At 32.6% G+C, this 22,698-nt stretch overlaps 2 protein-coding genes across 2 annotated transcripts in view; both read right to left on the bottom strand.

The window, feature by feature from the left end:
• Positions 1 to 342: 342 nt before the first annotated feature.
• Positions 343 to 4,290, bottom strand: LOC106107805 (probable maleylacetoacetate isomerase 1; the record flags this gene model as incomplete). The annotated part of the gene is made up of 4 exons (XM_013288809.1): positions 343 to 484; positions 1,210 to 1,427; positions 1,628 to 1,746; positions 4,095 to 4,290. Coding segments are annotated over 4 exons (657 nt in total), but the record flags the coding sequence as incomplete, so codon positions are not given.
• Positions 4,291 to 6,324: 2,034 nt separating this feature from the next.
• Positions 6,325 to 22,698, bottom strand: part of LOC106107898 — a 25,231-nt gene continuing 8,857 nt past the window's right edge. Inside the window, exons 2-3 of the mRNA XM_013288912.1 lie at positions 7,722 to 8,463; positions 6,325 to 6,940 (exon numbers count right to left, since the gene is read on the bottom strand). Of these exons, the coding sequence (XP_013144366.1) occupies positions 6,732 to 6,940; positions 7,722 to 8,463 (951 nt within the window). The 3' untranslated portion in view covers positions 6,325 to 6,731. The remainder of the gene's footprint in view (positions 6,941 to 7,721; positions 8,464 to 22,698) is intronic.

Here is a 22,698-nt window from a genome sequence, read left to right on the forward strand (position 1 = left end):
GGAAGCAATTCCACGTTTCGTCTTATGAGTGTGGCGCCGGAGGCGTAATTTTAGTCCTTTTCCCTTTCCACCGTTTCCTTAAGAGGGAAGGAAAAGTGGATTTGACGGTGGAGGAGACGCAGAGGAAGGGGAAATGTCCTCTTTATGAGCTTCTCCTCCTCCGTCAATGAAGGGTAAGCAACGCATCTGCAATTGTGGATGTTTATGGGCAGTGGTCGCTTTCCATTTCGGTGGTTTCACGTGGCCGCTTGCTCGTTTGCCACCTTATATTATAAAAAAAACACTATAGTCAGTTGGTAAAATTGGTAGGAATGCTACAAATAAAAAACCTTTAATAGTAATATAAATATGTATTTTGATTTAGATTCGTATATTTTTTTCAGATTTCACAACATCTGGATGTGTTTTCTTAAAAATGTCTTCCTCCAACAGACTTTCGTAGAGCTTGTGAAGTATCGGGTATTTGTTCAAATCCACAGCTTGTCTGAAAAAATATAGATAGTAAAAAATTGTCACAGAAAATAATAAATGTACTTATAATATAAAATTTATTTACTCGTTTAGGAGAGCATAGAAAATAATTCAATGTATTTTTGTAGAAGTTTTATATTGGTCACATCAAGCATTTGATATCTTAAATTGAAAACTTGATATGTCTTAATGATAAAATTCCTTCATAAATTTCCCTTGAGGATATAGAGTACATTATTACATTAATAACATACATCGCGCAGCGTTCACGGAGATTGTATGAGGGTGTCGAATAATCGAATTCTCACGGCGCAATGTTAGGACAAGTGAATACCTTCTTGCAAAATATTATTCACACTTAAGGGAGACCCTTAGTCTTCATTTATGTCTAAAATCTACTACTAACGTGACAATAATAGAACTCTGTCAGTTCATGTATTGAAAGATGATAGATTGTCTTTTGTTTTGGTAGAAAAGCTCTGTTATTATCTTATCTCAATAATATTGGATCTGTGACTTGATTTTTGTGGACGCAGAACAGATCTGCAGTACAAGTGTAGTTAGCCCATGATTCAATCAAAAGTAAGTAGCCTATGTGTTCTTCCAGACTAACCTCTACATCTATATAAAATTTCATTGAAATCCGTTCAGTCGTTTAGGCTACAAACTCTGACAAACATCCGTCCATCTAAACTTTATTAGTATGATTTTAAAATATGAATCTGTATTTATATTTACTTGTTCACAGCATTATAGACTTGTGGTACAAGACACAGATCGGCCAAAGTCAGTTGGTCTTTGACGCAGAACTTTCCGGCGGTCGATTTCAGTTGGTCCTCGACTGTCATAAGACCTCGTTCCGTCCAGTACTTCGTGAAGCTTCGGAACTTCTCCTTGCTGTCAAAATGACTTCTTAATCCTATATTTTGTAACGGTTGGATCCCGGATACTATAATCTAAGAATAAAAGTCCGTTATTAGATACAAAAAGTATGGTTATCAAAAAACAAAAAATGTTTTATGCTGTTGTTTTGACACTGAAGAACTAATCAGCCTATAAATGCGCTGTTATCTGTAACTAAATGGTTTACACATTTTACAGGCAAAATAGTCGTCAAAAAATTAGACCAAAAGCTGTATTTTTTATTTTGTCAAACCTCGCATATTTCAGTCATCCTGGCTTTTAGTAGCGGTGTTTTGGGTGTCAATGTTGGTTCCGGTCGTGTATCTTCTAGATATTGCAGTATCGCCATCGACTCCACGATAGTTGCTCCATCTAGTATCATTCAATTAAAATTTACTTTTATATACTTCGATAATATGTTACAAATAGTATTCTTATACCATAACAATTGCAGTTCCGATATTGTTATATTTTTGTGTACCATAATGACTTGACATAAAACAACAAAGACACAGACACATTCAACAGAGTAATGTTATTACAATTCATTGTACAATCTGTGACCTAAATAGCGATCAATTTAGTGTGGCTTTTTCTACGATTCATTAAGTGGCGACGTGTTCGTTAAACGTTAGAGTTATTGACCGATCCATTTAGTATTGGCGACGACCATTCAAATCACACTCGATTGTCTAAAAGATAGATGGCTTTGCAGTTAAAATATTTAGGTACATTTAAGGTTCTATTTTACTGAATTTGAAACTGGATAATAATGATTGAGTTACCTACATACTTCTATGACATATATGCTGATCTTGGTAAGGGTTACTAATTATTAAAAGATGTTGCATAAATACGACAAAATGTATTTAAACAGTGCGACAATAAACCAAGATAATGTAAAGAATGTCAGAATCTCATCAAGTAACCCTTATTTTTTGAAGAAGGTGATTCAGTGAAAAATGTGTAAAAGTGCGTATTATTTACTGAATTTAAATGTTTGGACTGGGAGTGCTAATGACGTTGATAATAGTGAGAGTTGAGTACCGCTTGTGCGACTGATGGACAATGCATTGTGACCCTTGGACCTTGTGACTATAGCCCATTATGTCCCGTGGGCGCTATGACTATGGGCCATTGTGATAGTACAACAATGACGTCAGCAATACTGAACCACGTAGAAACGACCTATTGTTACACCCTAATTACAAAACATGTTAAATAATAAATGATATCGTGGTATTATGTTCACTGATGTATGAAAAAAGGGGATGAAAAGTTGGTGATTGGAATTTAGTGTATTTTTTAGATTACTAGAGCTTTATAGCAGGCAGTAGTGACTAATTACGATTCTAAGCAAGTGTTTAAGAAAAAAATAATTGTGCGGCCTTAAATTAAATGAGTAATAGAATTTTACGAGGGGTTTTGCGTGCGATATTAACAAAGAATCTGAAACCGTCTCAGCAAACACTTCAAAATGATAGCCCACTCAATAATGGTGAGACGACATTGTTATTCAAAGCGAAAATCAAAGTTCACGGCGTGATTGTGAATTTCCAATCAATTTAAATCGGATTGGTTTCCCAATTCAAGTTATCGCTGTGAAGGGGGACGGTGGCAGGGGAAAAAATTGGATTTTGTAGAGTGCTTTCACTCCGTGTCATTTGACGATATGCTTCCGAAGTTAAGAGCTCACACGTTACAAGGAAGTGTACGTAATTCGTAAAAGTTCATGGCAAAGGCATCATGGGACACATAACGTTGATCGAAAATTCCAGAACATATTTGCCCGCGAATCTTTAAGTATACATTTAGCCTTTTATCGAGATGTGAACATAAAAATTTAGCGTTTTAATAATCTGTATATCTATTCAAAGTGTTGTAAATTTAAAAAATATCAAAGCTTTATTATTTCTTTTTCATACATTTTGCATTAAATTATATATTGTCGTCAGATGTTTTTGCTTGGAAAGATTTAATATCGTGCTATAATCGAGCTTAGGGAATTACTTGCCCTGAGGGCGTGTTTACATGTTTTTGGAGGCACAAAGAACTTGTTTATGAATATATGATGTCACAAATTAATGTGATAAGGTTGTAAACATAAAAAATGTAATGAAAAATATACATTTTTTATAACAAGAAAAAAATACTAGAATAAACATTCGCCTCGATTATACATAAGTGAACTTTTATAATAATAATAATAGATCAAAAACAAACGACCAATTGCTATTACAAAAGGCCAACAAAGTTTTAATTGCTATCTAATAAAAACAATTAATAAGTCTGTTGTTAGATAGTTTCAGCTTCGCAAACTGTTTACTCTGTTAAGTCGTGTTCACAGATGATGTAACTGTGTAGTTAATTCGCTTGTGGCGAAAGACAAACAGGCAATACCACTACACAGTGGGTAAGTTATAAAATTGCGACCTGAAAAGCCCATTTAGAGCGCGCGCACAACTTTGACTAAACTATCGCAAAACTGTTTAGTTGCGCTTTGATTCATATGAGCTTATATGAAGGTGCCCACACTACTCGATTTTTAGTTGTGCAACTAAACATTTGGGCTGCAAAACAATCGACAATCGCAAAACAGTTGTTCGATAAGGCAACTCTACATATGTAGTAGTGACAATTATTTCTAGAAACCGATAATCATTCTGTCAAACAGCATTTAAAAAAATGCAAAATCCGTTACTTTGCAGAAATGTACTTACCAATAATAAGAGCGGGAACCTTCTGTGCCGGGTTGATAGCTCTGTACTGGTCCGTGAGATGGCTCTGCTCTCGTACAATGTCTACCGATTTCTCTTCGTATGGTACACGTTTGATATAGAGTGCAGCGCGCACACGCCAAGAACACGAAGATAACCAGTACGCGTAAAATACAGCTCGGTCAGCCTGATTGTTAAATTAGCATATTTATATATATGTAATATTTTTTGTAGGACACTAACTGCTGCTCACGACTTCGCCCTCGTTCAATTAAATATAGCCTTTCTTACTCACTGATAACGTAGCTTTTTAACAGTGAAGAAATTTTTGAAATCGGTCCAGTAGTTTTTGAGTTATTTCAATACATACAAAAGTACAAACCTTTCCACTTTATAATATTAGCATATAAGTTTGCAAGAGGTGTAAAAACTAAAGCTCAAGGGGACATGGTTGTGCTCCGCATGGAGTTTCCATTCCCCCTTTTTAGCGATGTTAGCGACCATTAAGAATAAATCCGCAAACTTTGACGGTCACCACGGTCCCGAAACTGAAGTGACTTATTAAAATCTGCACCAAGTAACAAGGTTGCTGATGCGTTGCCTATCTTCAATGGACTAAGGATTCGGCCCCCCCAATCTTAAGATGTATCCCTCTTTTCATCTTTTACTTACATTGTAAGGGGAATAGCAAGTCACTGTACATCGTTTTTCGTTTCAGAGTTTCGCTTATTACAATTTTCTTTTAAATGAGATAATAATAGAATCTAGAAAAGGGTAAGTCTATGGTATCGGGAAGAAACCGCCTTTGAGCGACACGAAAATGCTTTCGAACAAAGTTAGCGGTTGACCAGTTGCGGTTTTCAATTGTTCTTATTGGAGACTTAACGTTTGTACCTTCTTGGGTAAAACATTATTGTTTTTAACATTATTTCTATACATTAAAGTTAAATAGATAATTAAGAGTACTGGGTACTACTAGAGGATGGATTTTAGTCTAAATTCGTTTTAGTTTTTTGTTCATTGTAGTAGGTACATTGTTTTGTTATAATTTAGTATATTATAAATTAGTTATACACAAATCATAAACGGATAGGTTGGTTGTCAAGTTTATTATCTTATTGTTAATTAGCGATATAAAAATTCTAATTGGCAATTAAAATACGAATAGATTAATGTGTAAATGCAAAGAAAAAAAATGACAAACCGAAAAGTTAGGTTATAATGTGACGTATACATTTTGTTTTATATAGATAATAAAATAACTGCCAAGTTGATGCGTTATCTTACATTAACCTTTTTAAATGACAGACACTGTATGTAAGTTAATATTAAAGTTATATCTGTCTTAATTTGTATAACTTGATTTTTAATGTTTACTATATCGCAACTAATTTAAGATTACTTACCGCCATTGTCGCTTAAGAAATGCAGTTCCAATAATGTAATTTTTAAACTAATTACACTTATAACATTATATATTTAGCGTAAGTGATTTTGTAGCTGTCATATGTATTTGACATTTGATAAACAAGAAATAGAAACTTGTTTGTTTACCGTGTCACATTTCCTTGTAATGCACAATCTCAATAACAGATGGCGCTTTTTTAAAACAAGATATATGGTATTTCAAAAAAGAGAAGGTATGGAAAGGATTAAAAATACACCATTATGCTGATATACATTTTGTTTATTTACATAACATATTAGGACATAATACTCTAAAATATATTTACTGCAATACTTCTAATAATACAGTCACTATTAAAGATACAGCATTTAGGAAAGCGTTAAGTATTTTATTCCAATAAGCAAATTTTTTGCATTAATATTGCGGGTTATTTAATATAATTTTTTTAATATTAATTAAGTATTTAAATTTGGATAAAATAATAATGATCTATTGAATAAAAAAACAACATTAATCTTTAGATGTCTTCGTTGTATTAATTTAAATTATATTTTAATTTTGGTTATGTCGTAGTCACTCGTCACATGTATCTGGATTATTTGCCCTATATTCAGTAAACTAACTTATCGATTTACGATCTACTAATAGTATATAAGGTTATGTTACTAAAATACCTATTTTAAACTTTGGGTTTATTGCTTTTATCATAGAAAAATTATTATCAATCATATTTAAGACTTATGTCATATTATACTAAAAATACTGTTAAAATATTCAATACAAACAATAAATACTTAACTGTTTACTATAAAAACGCTTTCCAAATCCAAAGGTTCTACTAGTACATTTACGCCTAATTTTAGCATTATTAGTTTTATTATTGCCTAAAATAAATATGACTTAATAGGATCTACATTGAGTGTTTGAAATTGGTCATAATTATTGTACTGTTTTACTAAATTTATTTGGATAGCGAGTAACGTTAGAATTATTGTTCCTTTTTAACACCCGACACAAAAAGAAATCGGTATTTGATATGGCACGTGGGGTACAAGATTTTGTACTGCCTGATGTGCCAATTCAAGAACCTTGTACTGTACCATTTTAGTTTCGTGTTGAGGTATTTCTAAACTGTAATTTATTAAGATATCTTTAAGACTTTGTCCAGCCGTTCTCTTTACTTCTTGATTTCTTTGTGTCGAGTGTTTATTTTTAAGTTTAAATTTTTGTCATTAGCCCCATCGTAATGGCGAGCCCGGTGGTCGTATGAATGTGGCCCTTGTTTGTGCGGTTACGATACCGTTTCTGTTAGTATCCGGTGATCCGTAGAACGCGTGCAGATGTCGCCTGTGGTGAAGTTCGTGTCCCCTGTGAGATAGACTTTGTAGTCGACTCCACAGAGAGAATATTCTCTTTTTAACTGTCCGTCTATCCGTGTTACCTGAGAAATTTGAAACGTTGTTATAATATTTGTTGTCCCACTTAGAATCACTGATCATCCACTTAATTAGTCCCTTAGTGTTAATATTTAGTCATTATCATCCTGCACTATTCCATACTCACTTTAAAGAATTCACTTCTTTCTTATAGATATCCTAAGATTATTAATCAGTCAGTATGAGAAATAAATTGACTGAGGCCTGAAGTGTACACTTGTTATATAAAAATTAATAGAATTAGAATTAAGTGGTGTTTCAGAAACGACGTTATCATAATTCAATAGTTTTGAATGTACATTATTTAGATTTCATAAAATGTGTTATTATAATACGATTGTCAATTTGTTTGCAATTTCTTGTATTGGAAATATTCAATTCAGAGACGACGTTTAATATAATTTTAGTTCGAATCATATAAGTAACATCGGACGATAAATTCCATTTGATGTATTTACTGCCTATTCCATTAGGGACACTATTACTGTCGTCATCACGCAATATTATTACATGATAGCTTTATTAATGGATATTATATATCCTGTTTAGTGTTAAATATAACACTGAAATGCAACATGCGTTTGTACATTTTAATGATCAAATAGACTTCAAGACGTTTTAAAACATGCAGACGAATGACTTTCTCTTTTTTGATGTCGTTTCAAAGGGGATAATTCATAAGATATCTTTTGTTTAGTATTTAGTTAACTGTCGAGTTGTTTGATTTCGTCTACTTTATTTTAGAGTAAAAGAACTAGACGTGTGAATTTTAATGAATTGACTTACCATTTTCAGTTTCAAATTCTTCCTCGGACACTTCATTATCATGATTTCTGATAGGCTTTTCCCTTTTAACTTTCACTACGTTAGCCACAGGTTCGATAACTGAAGAAACAGCTTTAGTATAATCATTGTCTTTTCTCTCTTCATTGTCTTCAAAATTTGATAGAAAATTGGGATATTCACTTGCATCTTTATTATCTCGTAAGTAACTTAGTTGTACTTTCAAGATTAAAAAGGGGTTATTAGCAGCTACAATAGTGTCATAAATATTACGATTGCCATCTCCGGTATCAAATATAATTTCGTCAGTTGTTAAATCGTCAAAATCATTTATAGATTCTGGATTTGCAGACTTTACTTCATCGGTCCTTACGTCTTTGTAGTTGTGAAGTCGATCCAATTGTCTTGGATAATTATGCCACTGTTCTTTCCGGAAACCCTCGTCATCGTAGTTTTGTTCTTTATTTGTATTGTCACTAACATCTTTAACGTCTTGATTGTTGTTGTCAGGGTAAATAGCGTTTATTTCTTTTATTGGTACAGCTAAGTAATCTTGCGATGGTCTTTTGTTATAATACATATCATTAGTATCTCTATGTGGATGTCTATTACTAAATGTATCGTCGTCATGGTTGTCTATATTATACGACTGTGTGTAGTCTTTGTTAAATAGTATTGGAAGAACATCGCTCGAGGAGAGTGCCACCGTCGTTAGTATTAATATAGGAAGCATAGATCGGCTCATCTGAAACAAATGAATGTTGCATTTAGTTATGGTAATATTGTAAAACGAGCTGTTGCCCGCGACTTCGTCCGCGTGGTATTAGAAAACATACGAATTATATAAATTACAAAAAGCTACGTATCCCTCGGGAACCGGACATTTATCTGGGATGAAGCTTATCTCATGTGTACTCCAGACTTTGTTTTATAGCTGTGCCAATTTTCAATAAGATATGTTGAACCGTTGCAGAATGATCGAGTAAACATTAAAAAACTAAATTAATTAATCCTACGGGAACCGTAACTATTCCCGGGATAAAAAGTAGCCTATGTGTTCTTCCAGACTATGGTCTTAACCTGTGCCAAATTTCATGTAGATCCGTTTAGCCGTTCAGGCTACAAACGCTAATAAACATCCATCCATCCATCTAAACTTTCGCATTTATAATATTAGTAAGATTTCAAAATTTAAGTTGTTTATTATATTTTTTTCTATGTCTTTACTAATCCAAGCATACATTAATTTGTAAGACGTAATAAGAAATCACTTTCGAATCATTATGAAAATGAATCCATTGTTGTAAACATTTTATTTGCTGTGCCACTAAAAAATCGTTTCCTAATATAAATCTGATTAAAATTCTAATGTAAAGACCAAAGAAGTGTAAACATTAGTAGTTTTCCATAGTCTAGTATTAATTTTCCACAGGCCTCTTAAAACTTGTGCAGAGAGTGAAGGAAATTTTAATCTGTGTTCAAATTATTGAACAGTCCCGCCGTTCGTAACTTTCAAGCGGCTTTGTTCACTTTGTATCACTTTCGCTTAGTTTCACAATGGAAATATGTGGATTCGGGAAAGTTATTTAATCACTTTATTTATTAGCTATTCGTATATGTTAAATTAATTTTACATACAATCTATACTTCTACACTAATATAATAAAGTGTAAATACGCACTACTTCATGTCAACAATTACATGATATTTTTGAATATTTTTTTCTTTAATAGATATCCCTACACTTACGACACGCTTTAGGCTATATATTGTCACGCTATATAATTGATAGTTTGAAAAATGTAAACTTGATGCAATTTGGCGTATACCTACCTAAAAGCTACTCACTTATGTTTTATAAAATTCCACAAGGACGGGCTTACGAGCGAAAACCAGTACAGTAAAAAATCAAAATATGTTATCAAAGTAACAATACCATTCTGTAACTACGTTTATCGTTTAGTTTGTCGTGCTTGAATGTTGACGTTACAATTGTACTGTAGTGCACGTGATTAATGACCTCTGTAGGGTTCATTATTAACGACTACTGTCACCACCCACAAGAAAAATAGCCTATGCACACAGCATTTAGAACAGTTCGCAAATTGATGATATTCTATTTTTAAGCGATGTTAAAACAAGAGATACCTAATCTCTTAATGCATGTAATTATCAGCGCCAGGGATTTGTTAATACACTTACACTATTGCTCGACTTTATCTGCGCGGAATTGAAAAATAATAAAAAAAACAATGCCCATGTTACTCACAGATAAATTACCTCTCTAATGGTGAAAGAATTTTTAAAATCGGCCCAGTAGTTTTTGAGTTATTTCAATTCATACAAAAATACAAAACTTTCCTCCTTATTATATTATTCTAGAAATATAGATATCGTCATCCCACTCAATAAATAATATTTCTAAATATGTTCTCAATAACAGAAAAAACATAGGCGAATTGAGTACCTCCTTCTTTTGGAAAGTCGGTCAAAAAAGAGCCAACAATATGTCGCAGTCTATCACGGCTAGGTTTCTTTTATTTCTTAACAAAACCAATGCGCGGCTTATCTTAATTCAAAAATATGTGCGTTATTTATAGATTTAATGCACGTGTATTCAGTACAATAAATTGTATTCGAAACGTTCCTTTTGAATGTCTTCAACACTTGTACGAATGTTTCTTTTACTTTTAGTACAAACGTGATTTTTCCCTCGGGTCGTTACGCGAGAAACTCTATAGCACTACAAAGGGAATGAGTGTTAGTACGGTACAAATATAACGTATAAGTTTCGCACTAGAGTATTTCATTACTTTAAGGCGTGAATAGCTTGGATTTACTTTATGACAGATTGGTAAACAGATAATTGAGGGTACGATTACGAGTTTGTTCTCGATTTGTTTTGTAATAAGTCGGTAGTTTCATGACAGAGATGTATCAGTATATACTGTGCCGATTTTTCGTGGGTCATAGATGATGAGATTTAAAGGAAGGTTGGAAGTAAGAAAGAATAGATGTTGATGAAGGAACAGTCTTAGTATGGTTTTAAGAAAAACAATCGCATTTAATATGAGATAAGTTTTAAAGGTTATTTATTTACTATATTGTTTAATTTGTCAATAACACTTTTATGTATATTACATAGGTTATTTTGAGTAACAGATGATATTTCATAACAACCTGTGTTAACTTATGTTAGTTGGATTTAATTAAAACCGTCGCACCACTCGTTAGGGTAACTTACTGCGGTTAATAGTTAATATTGTAACTGTGATATTTGAGACTTAGTTTTATATTATTTTCTTGACTTATGTTTTGAAAGTCTTCCATGTCTAGAATACAAGCAGTTCACTTATTAAATGGTTATCTTATTTTTGCAATTAAAATATCGACAGCTTGTTTAATTTTATCGTGTAGCGAAACACGCTTAGTTTTATCTGAAACTGTCCATTTGAAACTTACGTGTGTAGGCAAAACTGAAAACTGAACAGTTACCAGTTTTGTTAAAACTGAGCGTGTGTAGCGGGCTTTACAGATTTCCCACTTTCTGTACCGACAGCAGAGTTTGTATTTCAATGTTACATGTATGGAGGGATGAATTGCATGTAACACGAAGGTTAGTTATGAGTGTGGAGGTACACCGGTAGAGATAGACGTAGAAAGAGATGGATGGATTGCGTGAAAGGTGACATGATCTAGAAGGAAGTGATGACTGAGATGACGGATGATAGTTATGTGGAGGACGAAAGTCGGTGCGCCAACCCTACGAGAGTAGGATAAGATAGGGAAAATGACGTCCGCTCACTATAACGTAGTTTACCATTCATATGCATCAGTACGCAGTTAGAAAACACACTTTTTTAGTCCTAAATATTTACGGTTATAATTAGTCCTCTCTGCCCCAATTTATTTGGACACATTGAGGTCAGGAATGAATTTATTACTCTTTTCCCGTGTTCTGGACTGTGAAGAATTTGCATAGTATCAGATTCATATGCCGTGTTATGACAGGTCTGAAAATAACAAACATTTATTCAGCGTATTTACTGTGCTTAACCGTTTTTAATGCAATAAACTTAACGGACAACTGGGGTGGGACATATTTAGCACATTGTTAGTGTACAATTTTACGGGAATCAGTGATTATATTGACTACTATCCTCAATGAATTTCACAGGTTATTTTTTTATAAAACGGAATTCTTAAGTCGGTAAATAAATAGGATATGTTCTATAGTTAGTTAAGTAGTATTTTAGTGTCCACATAACGACATTCGTAAGGGACTTCTTTAGTTTCATTAAACTATTCTGAGTGACAATTAGAACTTTGATTCACATTAATGTTAGATATATATTTTGTCTAATTGTGAACATATTGTAAATAGTTGCTATCATATTTATATTCAGAGATCGTCTAGTAAGCAGGTTACTGATGTAGAAATTGATTCCCGTTCATCTGAGCGTGAGTTGGGCCGTCTACCATTACCGTGTCTGATTTTAATTTTATTTATTTTCCACCCGGCTGCAAGTCGCGACAGTCGCTTCGCAAACGACGATATATTATATATTTCTCAATTGAAATCATACTACTATAAATGCGAAAGTTTAAATGGATGGATATATGTTTCTTAGAGTTTTTAGCCTAAATTGCTGAACGGATCTGGATGATATTTGGCATTGGTGTAGAACATAGTCTGGAAGAACACATTGGCTACTTACGGCGGAGTCGTGGGCAAAAGCTAGTATGTATATAATTTGTAAACAAATCTTTCGCTGATTACAACCTTAGTATACGTATATGTATATTAGTATAGTATATGGGCCATAAAAAACAAACCACACAAAAGTAACGATTAAAAAGTATTTTCTTTAACTTAAGTTCTACACAAACAGGTCATAAGAAAAACTTTTTAAAAAAGCTCAAGTAAAATTTACACCGAAAAGCAAGCGCATTTACTTTTTAATAGCGCTTTAAGAGGTTTAAGTGCGCCACCATTTGTTCGGATACTACAAACCGACCAATCCGATGCTTGAGATTCGATTTTGTCGCCGACACTTTGTCGGCTTTGAAACAAAATCGGCTTTGAAAGGCCACGAGTCTTAACTTTTTGCAGTTATATTGTTTTTAAAGACCTCATTATAAAGCGTATTTATTTAACCACAAAACATAATGCTGAGAAAATAATGTTCAATGTATTTTATAAATTAAATAAAATATAGATCGTTTTATTAGGCCTTGGAGTGCAGTTCACCGTAAGAACGCTGGATAAATTATATACATATGAAATTTGAGAATCGATAACCACATTGGCCGAAATCGAACTCAGGACCTATAGATTACAAATCGACTAAATCCCTGAGCCACCGACTCTTGATAAGCATCAATAGCTGTTTTTTTTTTTTTAATTCTCTTTCATGCTATTCAAAATTTGCATGGTTTTTACATTCTACTTTTGTATACGAACGCTAATAAAATTTAATCGCATGTTAAAATAATATCTAAGTATATGTGTTCAAATAATCGTATGCAAAGTTTGTGTGTTTGCAAAGTGAACATATTGCGTCGCTAACAAGTTTAAATTCTCCTTAAACTTTAAATAATATTAAATTAAACACTTGGAAGTTTCACTTGCAGCTGATGGTTCGCACACAGTCTGTATTCTTAATGAGAGGTAAACGAATTTAACTCAAATAACGCATTAAAAGTTGCTGAAGTGACGAACTTAGGGTGCTAGGGACTACGAAGCTATTAAAACATGTTGTATCTCTGTTGTTTTTTAAGAGAAAGAAAGGGATGAAGGGATCTGTGAAGACAACTACTTAAATAGTGGAAATATATACTGGTAAGACGTTAAAACAGAGTCTAAAATAAACGAACATTTTTTTTATTTAAAGATAAACAAAAGAATTTTCAAATAGGGTATTTTCAATTCCAAACAATTTTGACGATTTTAAAACGGTTTGTTCGATAATGCAATAAACGGAATCAAGGCTTCACAAAAGTATACCTTCAAGTAGATGATAAGCGTTAGGAAGTTCATATGACGGGAAGATATTTAATTTTATGGTCGTTTGCATATTTTGCACGCTAGCTCAAATTCAATATTGGGCTTTTAAGAATTTTGAAGAAGGTGGAAAACGTATTTTTAAATATTTAAAATAAGAACATTTGGGAGTAAAAAAATTTACATATTATTTTAAAGAGTATTTAAATGCAAATTGATGGTAAAATTGTGTTTTATCTTTTTACTTGCTGTTCCTATGCGACTTCATCCGCATAAAATTATAAAATTTTCATTTTATTTTTCACATTTGTCAAATTATTAATTGCAAATGTCAAAATGACATGACATGATGTCAAACCATGGCAACCTTGCTTCCTTGATGTTGGCAACAACTTATGGTCTTTTTCCCACATTAGGGTTTTTACCCAAAATATTTACCCCTAAGTTTAACGGCATGACAATATATAGCCTAATGCGCGACGTAAGTGTAGGGCTTTTTAATTAAAAAAAGAGTTATTCGAAAATATGCTGTGATTGCTGACATCTTAGGCAACAAAGAAGTGTGTGTTTACGCTTTATTATATTAGTATAGATAGTGTTGTTTAAGCTGCAAATCAATAGATGGAGTTATTAGTTTTTTATATGTCGGTGGCATTTTGTTCTGAAATGTCACTGAATTGATCTGTATGTGAATGTTCAAATTTAGTAGTGCAAAGTATAATCAAGTGTTTCTTTTGTGGTCCCGCTCTCCGTATTAAACAAATGTTATGAAATTTCCCCGAGTCCGGTTGAGCACATTTAAAAAAAATGTATGCGGTTTTACCAAATGTAATGTTTTTAAAGAGTATAAAATACAAATTTATTAAAATCACGTATCAGTCAGTAATAATTTTAGTATAAATTTCAACTCAATAATCCCGTAACTCAGGTGTGGTGCAGTGGAAACGGTCCTTAAATGGGATTAGATGTGATGATATATTGCGGGCATTATTCAGCCCCTGATAGACTTAGGTTGTTAATGCTCTGCGGGTGTGAGCTTAGAGGCATAAACTAGTTGTTTATGGTTTTACTATATTCTAAGTTAAGTCTAAGTTAAGTTCGCAGTAGATAATTGAATTTCCACATAAGGCTTTCACACGTTCAGTATTGCTACTCGTTAAGTTAGAATTAATATTACTTAATACTCATTATTATAGAATAAATTAAAGCTTTAATGCTTGAAAACATATGGTTATTAGTATGGTTTCAATATTAAAACGATAGATTACTTTGTTCTTTATATTTCCAGGTTTAATAATGATTGGTTTAATTCATGCTATCGCTAAATTATAAGTTGTTAGCTGCTCAGTTAGGAGTTAAACGCATTGTTATCAACAAAGCCGTACTTTAAGTAACGAAGTTAATTCAGTACAATGTTGCGTACGTGACTAATGTGGATCACTTTGTGTAGCAGTTAACCTTGTTAGGAAGTTCGCCATCGAAATTAATGATCCGCCTAAAGAATGTATTATAACATTCAAACTTTATCAAGGTTCGTAAGTCCGAGCGCTCGCTACTCAATGCTGGAAGAAGAAATAACGCTCTGTAGTGTGCGTCTTCTACTATATTCCGAGCCACCATTAAGTTTGGATCATACTGTACAGTTACTAATTATATTTAATTCTTTATCTTGTTACTTTATATTAAGGATATTAAGGAGCATATATTCTTCTAGTCACGTTCGATTTCTCTGCTAATTACTTATAACTTCTTACATTATATTAGTTATATCTTTAACAGTTAATGTCATTTATCGAACAATATATAAGAATTGGCTCGTTAGCATTTTTTTTTATAACATAAGGTGGCAAACGAGCAAGCGACCACCTGAATCCGCCAAAATGGCGGAGCGACCGCTGCACAATTGCAGATGCGTTGCCCACCCTTAATTGACGGAGGAGGAGACGTACATAAAGAGGATATTTCCCCTTCCTAAGCGTCACCTCTCCCGTCAAATCCACTTTCTCTTCTCATCCTTTCTCACAGGAAAATGAGTGGGAAGGAAAGGGGACCAAAGTTGGGCCTCCTGCACCACACTCATCAGACGAAACGCGGAATTTCTCCCACGCCTGTCCTAAGGGTGGTCTTGGTATTTCACCATGCGAGCCGACCCATTCGTGCGAAGATGTTAATACCACTCTACCACTGTTAAATTATTAAAATAAGTTAAGTTGTTAAAATAACATAAATTTATGGATATAATATTGGTTGAACATCCAGATTACATGCGTTTGTTAAATGTGTTCCTTCGTTTGGAACACTGAGTCTTGTCATCTCATTAATTTCCATTTAACTGTGTCATTTACAGGACAATGCGAGATATTTTTATTTGCGTTGTTTCATAGCTATATTTAACAAGGGGATTGGATATTGATTTGTCTTGTGAGCATCGGTATGGAAATGTTTGTCTCACAAATATTTTAATTTCTTCTAAGTTTAATTTCCAACCGAATGTGATGTTTAAAATCTTAAATGTTAAAGGTCCTTTATTGTAATTTAAAGTTGTCTTAGGTATTAAGGACCTAAAACATAATTTATGCTGTAAATACGTATTAAAAACAATTAAGACGTGTTGACTTATTCAAACTTTCATGAGACATTTAATATATGATTTGTAACACGGCTAAAACTCCCGCGGGAACCAGTTTCCAACCCGTAGGGGGTCCTTCTTCATAATGAGTGGTTGCCAGCGTTATTCGCTATCGCGTCGCGACGGTGATAAAGTCAGCAACCACTCACCTTGAAGAAGGATCCCCTACGAGTTTGAAACTGGTCGGTGCCTACACCGAAAGTTCCCACGTGAGTTTTAGCCGTGTTATAAATCATTTAAGATGGGCGTGTGTCTAAATTATGTACGTACGTTGATTTGTAAATTTTAATACCAAATAATGTTTACTAAGTTAAGGTAATAAACCTGAAGACAGATGTTCAGAGATTTCCTCACAGCAGTGCGAGGATTTTTGAAGTCAATGATTGATGAGTTCTTATACGACGCTAAACGTAACGGAAATTTGTGTAGCAAATGTAGTCTGATTTACTTTGATTATTTTACTGAGAAAATATACAATTAATGGTAGTTTTTTTTAGCTTGTAAATGCTGTGTTGACCTTATAGCTCTAGCTATAAGCAGTATATCGTCTACACTTGTATTCCAATAATTTCTATTGTAAGTATCATTAACCTAGATTTCTCTGTTCATTTGTTAGAAGCAAAACACGAGTATTATCATGTCATTAAAAACCTATTTGTTTACTTTCATACAATCCATTGTTTTAAAGTTAAAGTTATATGGTTATCTCGGTAATTGTTTTAATTTTTAAAACTATTTAAAATCACTCACATAGAATTTTACGGTAACTCGTCACATACGTTTAAAGAACAAATAATTATTTTATGATTATATCACAATCTATTTCTTCTATACTAATATAATAAAGCGTAAACACACGCTACTTTGTGGCGTAGGATGTCAGCAATCACAGCATATTTTTGAATAACTCTTTCTTTAATAAAAAGCCCTTCACTTACGACACGCTTTAGGCTACATATTTTCACTCCTTTAAACTTAGGGGGTAAATATTGGATTAAAACCCCAATGTGGGAAAGAGACCATAAGTTGCTGCCAACATTAAGAAAGCAAGACTGTCAAGGTTTGTAATGTCGAGTCATTTTGACATTTGCTATTGATAATTTGTCAAATGTAAACAATAAAGTAAAATTTTCATAAATTCATGCGGATGAAGCTGCACGGGAACAGCTAGTAGTAATATAATAAAGCGTAAACACGAACTACTTTGTGACGTAGGATGTCCGCAATCACGGCATATTTTTGAATAACTTTTTCTTTTTTAAAAAATCCTACACTTACGACACACTTGAGGCTATTAAACTTAGGGGATAAATAAATTGGAAAACAACTTTCATGTGGAAAAAGGACCATATGGAGTTTATGGTTTCACACATTGACAACAACATTGACGAAGCAAGGTTATTATGGTAACGGTAATTTTGATATATAACAAATATAAACAATAAAATAAAGTTTTTATAATTTCATGCTGATGAAGCCGCACGAGTAAAGCTAGATTTACTTATAAAATTACAAATTGCCAATACGAATTGCGAACATAGTTTAATAAAAATCAATGATATAAAATAATCCAATGCCTTTAAGATTTCCATCGGGATTTAATGTGTATCGAGGACACTATTAATTTGATACGGTCAGCAGAACATGCTACGAGCAAAAAAATGTATTTCTAAGTAAAATTCCAAATTATACTAATATTATAAATACGAAAGTTTAGATTGATAGATAGATGTTTGTTAGAGTTTTTTGACTAAATGCCTGAACGGATTTCGATGAAATTTAACATAGATGTAGATGATGGTCTGGAAAAACACATAGGCTCGCTTTTGTTTTGTTTTAATTCCGTGCGGACGGAGTCGCGGCGAAAGCTAGATATTTTATACGTTTCAACAGTGGAAAAGCCCGTTTTACCATCTTCGAACGTATGCAATAAGACCACACAGTAGACAGGGGTCAAGGGGAAGCTATTCCTCGTTTCCTCTGATCAGTGTGCGTGTCGGAGTCCTAATTTTAGATAACTACAAACCCTTTCCTATCTTTTTCTTATAGAAATTATGGGATGGGAAAGTGGAATTAACGGCAAAGGAGACGCTTATGAAGGAGAATGATTTTCTTTGTCGTCTAAAATGATTGTAAATGTAAATGTCTATGGGTAGAGATTGCTTCGCTATTTCGGCGAATTCAGGTGGTCGTTCTATAGTTTCAGAAGTTGTCATATAAAGAAGATCATGTAGCTTATATTAAAGCACATTTTTTAAAGGTTCAGTTTTGTTAAATACAATCGATTTCTGACCTTATGAATTTGTTCTCGATATTTAAGTAACCTCTAAATAATAAGGACACTGGGGGTCGATAGCACAATCCCTGTTATGTTTTTTTTAAATCGTTATCTCAGTAAATGATAGGTGTCGGATGTGACGATTTATCGTTTCTTTCTCTGAGTAATTTGTCGGTAACACGAAACTTTAAGAACGTGATACTGAAAAATTGAGTTACTTTGTAAAGTACATGTTTTGAAGTAATCCATTATAATGATATACTTTTATATACATCACAATTATTTGAGGAAGATACAATTAGATTTATATTCATGTATTCAAAAAATCCTTAAAAACAATGGCCACTGTGAGTGTAGTTAAGTAAATAAATTAAAAAAAACGTGTAACATTTGTAAAGTCCACTAAAAACCTTCATATTTAGCTGCATAATTTTAATTGCAAAAAAATTTAAGCTATATTTTAAGCGCCAATTGAACTGTACAGTTCCCTTTCTGATATATACGTAACTTCCAACTGTATTAAAACTATATGCACGTTTCAAAGCGTGTAACGTTTTGATGGCCCATCGTTCTACAAAATGTGAAAGCAAACAATTATAACCTTTGTCATATTGAATTTTAAGGGCAGATATTATCTTTGGTCACCAAATTAAATTTACTCAAATCCTTTGAAGAGCTTTCATTGATAGATGGAAGAGCCATCTTATCGTGGGTAATAATGTCTTTAGGCAATCGTAGCACCCTTTATACATGTTGACATATACGGTCGAATCGACACCCGACCTTTAACCAATTTTGTTAAAGTACCCAAGATTATAGGAAATGATAGTACTAAATATCCAATTTGCTCTCCATTCATTCTCGACGATATATCGGTCAGTAGTAAATTGAATATTTCGTAAAATGTAATTTCATAATGAAATATAAAAAATATAATAAATATAGTTAACATATTAAAAATATAATAAATAATAACGAAATATAAAAAAAAAATGGTAAAACAGTAATTCTAATCAACTACACTGTTAAAGAATATACATACTCAATCATTGTTAGTTAAAAACCATTTCGACTTTTTCATTACAAAATATTTATTATTTAAATATTAGAAAAGATATCGAGAACTATGAAGGTCCCTTAACAATTCTCTCACATTTCATGTTTTTTCTATTCTGTGGCTAAAATTAAAAATAAGCATATTTTTACCGTCGACAGCCATTTTTATAAAAAAAGTGGGCGCGTTCTCGTTTTTTCTATGTCATAACACTCGATGGAGCAGAACAGAACATATATGGAGGCTTGAAATGTGTCTTGCGAGGTTTGAAACGATTTATTTAATAGTTACATTTTTAAATATTCTAGAATGTAGTGTGTGACAGATAGCTTTGGCTATCGGAACACTAATACACAATTATACTTTATCTATTTTATAATAGGGGAATAAACAGATATAACAATGCTTTTGTACATTGACAATTAAATTAAATTCTTGGAGGAATATGAATTCAGAATAAGTTAAACAATCTCGTTAACTACAATTAAATACTTGTATTTTAAACATAATTTAATCAGAATTAAATCAACTCTTTGTATACAATTTTAAAGACCTTTCCCACCACTGGCTGATAGAGGCTCAGATAGCTTGAAAATGACGTCACTGTAAGATAAGTGAACAAAATCCGATATTTACACATTCGATTGTTATCAAACAATTTACAATTTGGTGGGACATGTCCTAATTCTATAATTTATGTTGTTTAAGTTACAGATAAGTAGCAATTGTTTGTGTTAAGTTTTCGGCATTTTCCAGTTAACAAGCTTTCACTTGTTAGTGTTGCGCTCCTTAAATCGGATTACTAAGACATTCTCGGTCTAAGATAAAGATATCTCTTGTTACTTTGTGCGCTTATTTTAAAAGGTTATGTTATAATTTTTAGATTCGAATATCACAAGACATTTGATTTCGTCATTTATTTCAGCTCTGAAGAAGTTTTATTTTAATGAAATCTCTTATCTTCGAATTATGTCAAATTTATGAGTCGTTAAATTTTTGCTTTACCGATCTTTTTCTTTTAAGTTTGAGGGAATGAAAATCTCTATATTTAGTTAATAAAACTATTGATGAATTTCAAGTGTTTGTCAATATGTCGTAAAGGCCATGAATCAAGTGTTTGTTAAATAAATTAACATATTTGAGTTCATGTTTGACGACTTAAGTGTCAAATAAGTTAAGTGGTTTTAAGTACTGAAGTGCTTCCAAGTTAAATACTCGTATACATTCGGGGTAAACTGCTTGTATCTCAAATCCGTATCGTAGTATTATTATTTTGAGTTTTATTTTATATTTAATGCAGTGTCAGTGAAATCTTTTCTTACTCTCGGTAATTTCTCTATATTACCATATGGTAACCGAAGAAAGAACTTTCGACTAACAATGAAGTAACTAAATATTTTGTTGAAAATTAAATTTTGAAATTCAACATTTTAGATGCAATTTTTAATAAATGGCCAAGCATTTAGCAAAACGCGAGAAATTAAAAGCAAATAAAGCATAAAACATTACTGAAAACAAGTCCCTGCTGAAATTATGAGTGACGTGAAATAAGTAAAGTGTAGGACGAATTGTCCTGAAAGTTTGATTGCTTTGTTATAACTTTGAGAAAGTTACTTTTTTACTTTCGCGTTCAGTTTTGTGTGTCTTGTTATAAGTGAAAATAACTGTTGTAGTTTAATCCTGAACTTCCGCCTTGTTAAAAGATTTACAGGTTATGTATTTATTAGATTTTAAGTATAAAATTCCACAATACATTTTAACTACGAAAGATAATTTTAACTTTAACTAAAAGCTTTTTAGTTAATCCCTGGAAAAGACAAGATAATTTAAATATAAAAATAACCGTTTTGTAAACTCTGTTCTTCAGCAATCTGTTGTAATAGTATAAAATTATGCGCAACATTAGGCTGATTTGAATATAATCGGATTATTTAAATCAAGTTAAATCATTTCAGAAAAATCTGGTGACATTTCCAAATTTAAAAAGCTATCGATTTATTTAAAGGTTATTTAACAGTAGCTTTTGCTCACGACATCAGTGTGGAATTTAAAAAAAACAGTTATAAAATGGTCTATGTTATGCAGTGATGATGTAGCTTTTCTAACACTAAAGAGTTTTTCAAACCATCCACGTAGATTTTGAGTTTATCTATTACATTAAAAATACAAATCTTCCCTCTTTCTAACGTCTATTCGGCTCTACGACCCACCGAAATTAACACCGCTCTACTGCCTATCTAAATATATATAAGATTTAAGCTTAGCATTTTGGTAACACAATTTTATTCCATTGACGCCTTATTATGGACTTGACTATGCATTTTGGAATATAAGAGCATACTGTGATAGGCATTGACCAAGGGAAAATTATTTATTTTATGTTAAACTAGCTGTTCCTATGCTGTTTAATCCGCATGGAATTATAAAAACATATTGTTTATAATTGTCGAATTATCAATAGCAAATGTTAAAATGACATGACATGACAAAACTTGGCAATCTTGCTTTCTTGATGTTGGCAGCAACTTATGGTCTCTTTCCCACATTATGGTTTTTATCCAAAATATTTACCCCTAAGTTTAATGGCGTGAAAATATATAGCCTAAAGCGTAACGTTAAGTGTAGGGCTTTTTACTAAAAAAATAATTATTCAAAAATATGCTGTATTTGCTGACATCTTAGGCAACAAAGAAGTGTGTGTTTACGCTTTATTATAATAGTATACGAGTAGATAGATAGAAAAGATAATTATAAAGCACTAAAATACATCCTTTCTATACTTTTCATTTACAATCAATTTCTGTCAGCAAACTTATCAACATTTGCACAAAAATGTAACTTATTGACACGGCTCTGGCCGTCTTGTTAAAACTTGGCATCTGAGTAAGTTTTGAAGGATTCTATTGTAAGCCGCAGATTCCCGCCCACCGAGATAAGACACGTAGCCAATTTTATCTTCTCTTAGATTCAACTTGGAGTAACTAGTTATTACAATATTTGCAAATAATACGAACG

Source organism: Papilio polytes, unplaced genomic scaffold, assembly GCF_000836215.1.
Source record: "Papilio polytes unplaced genomic scaffold, Ppol_1.0 DF821845.1, whole genome shotgun sequence".
Classification (NCBI taxonomy): domain Eukaryota; kingdom Metazoa; phylum Arthropoda; class Insecta; order Lepidoptera; family Papilionidae; genus Papilio; species Papilio polytes.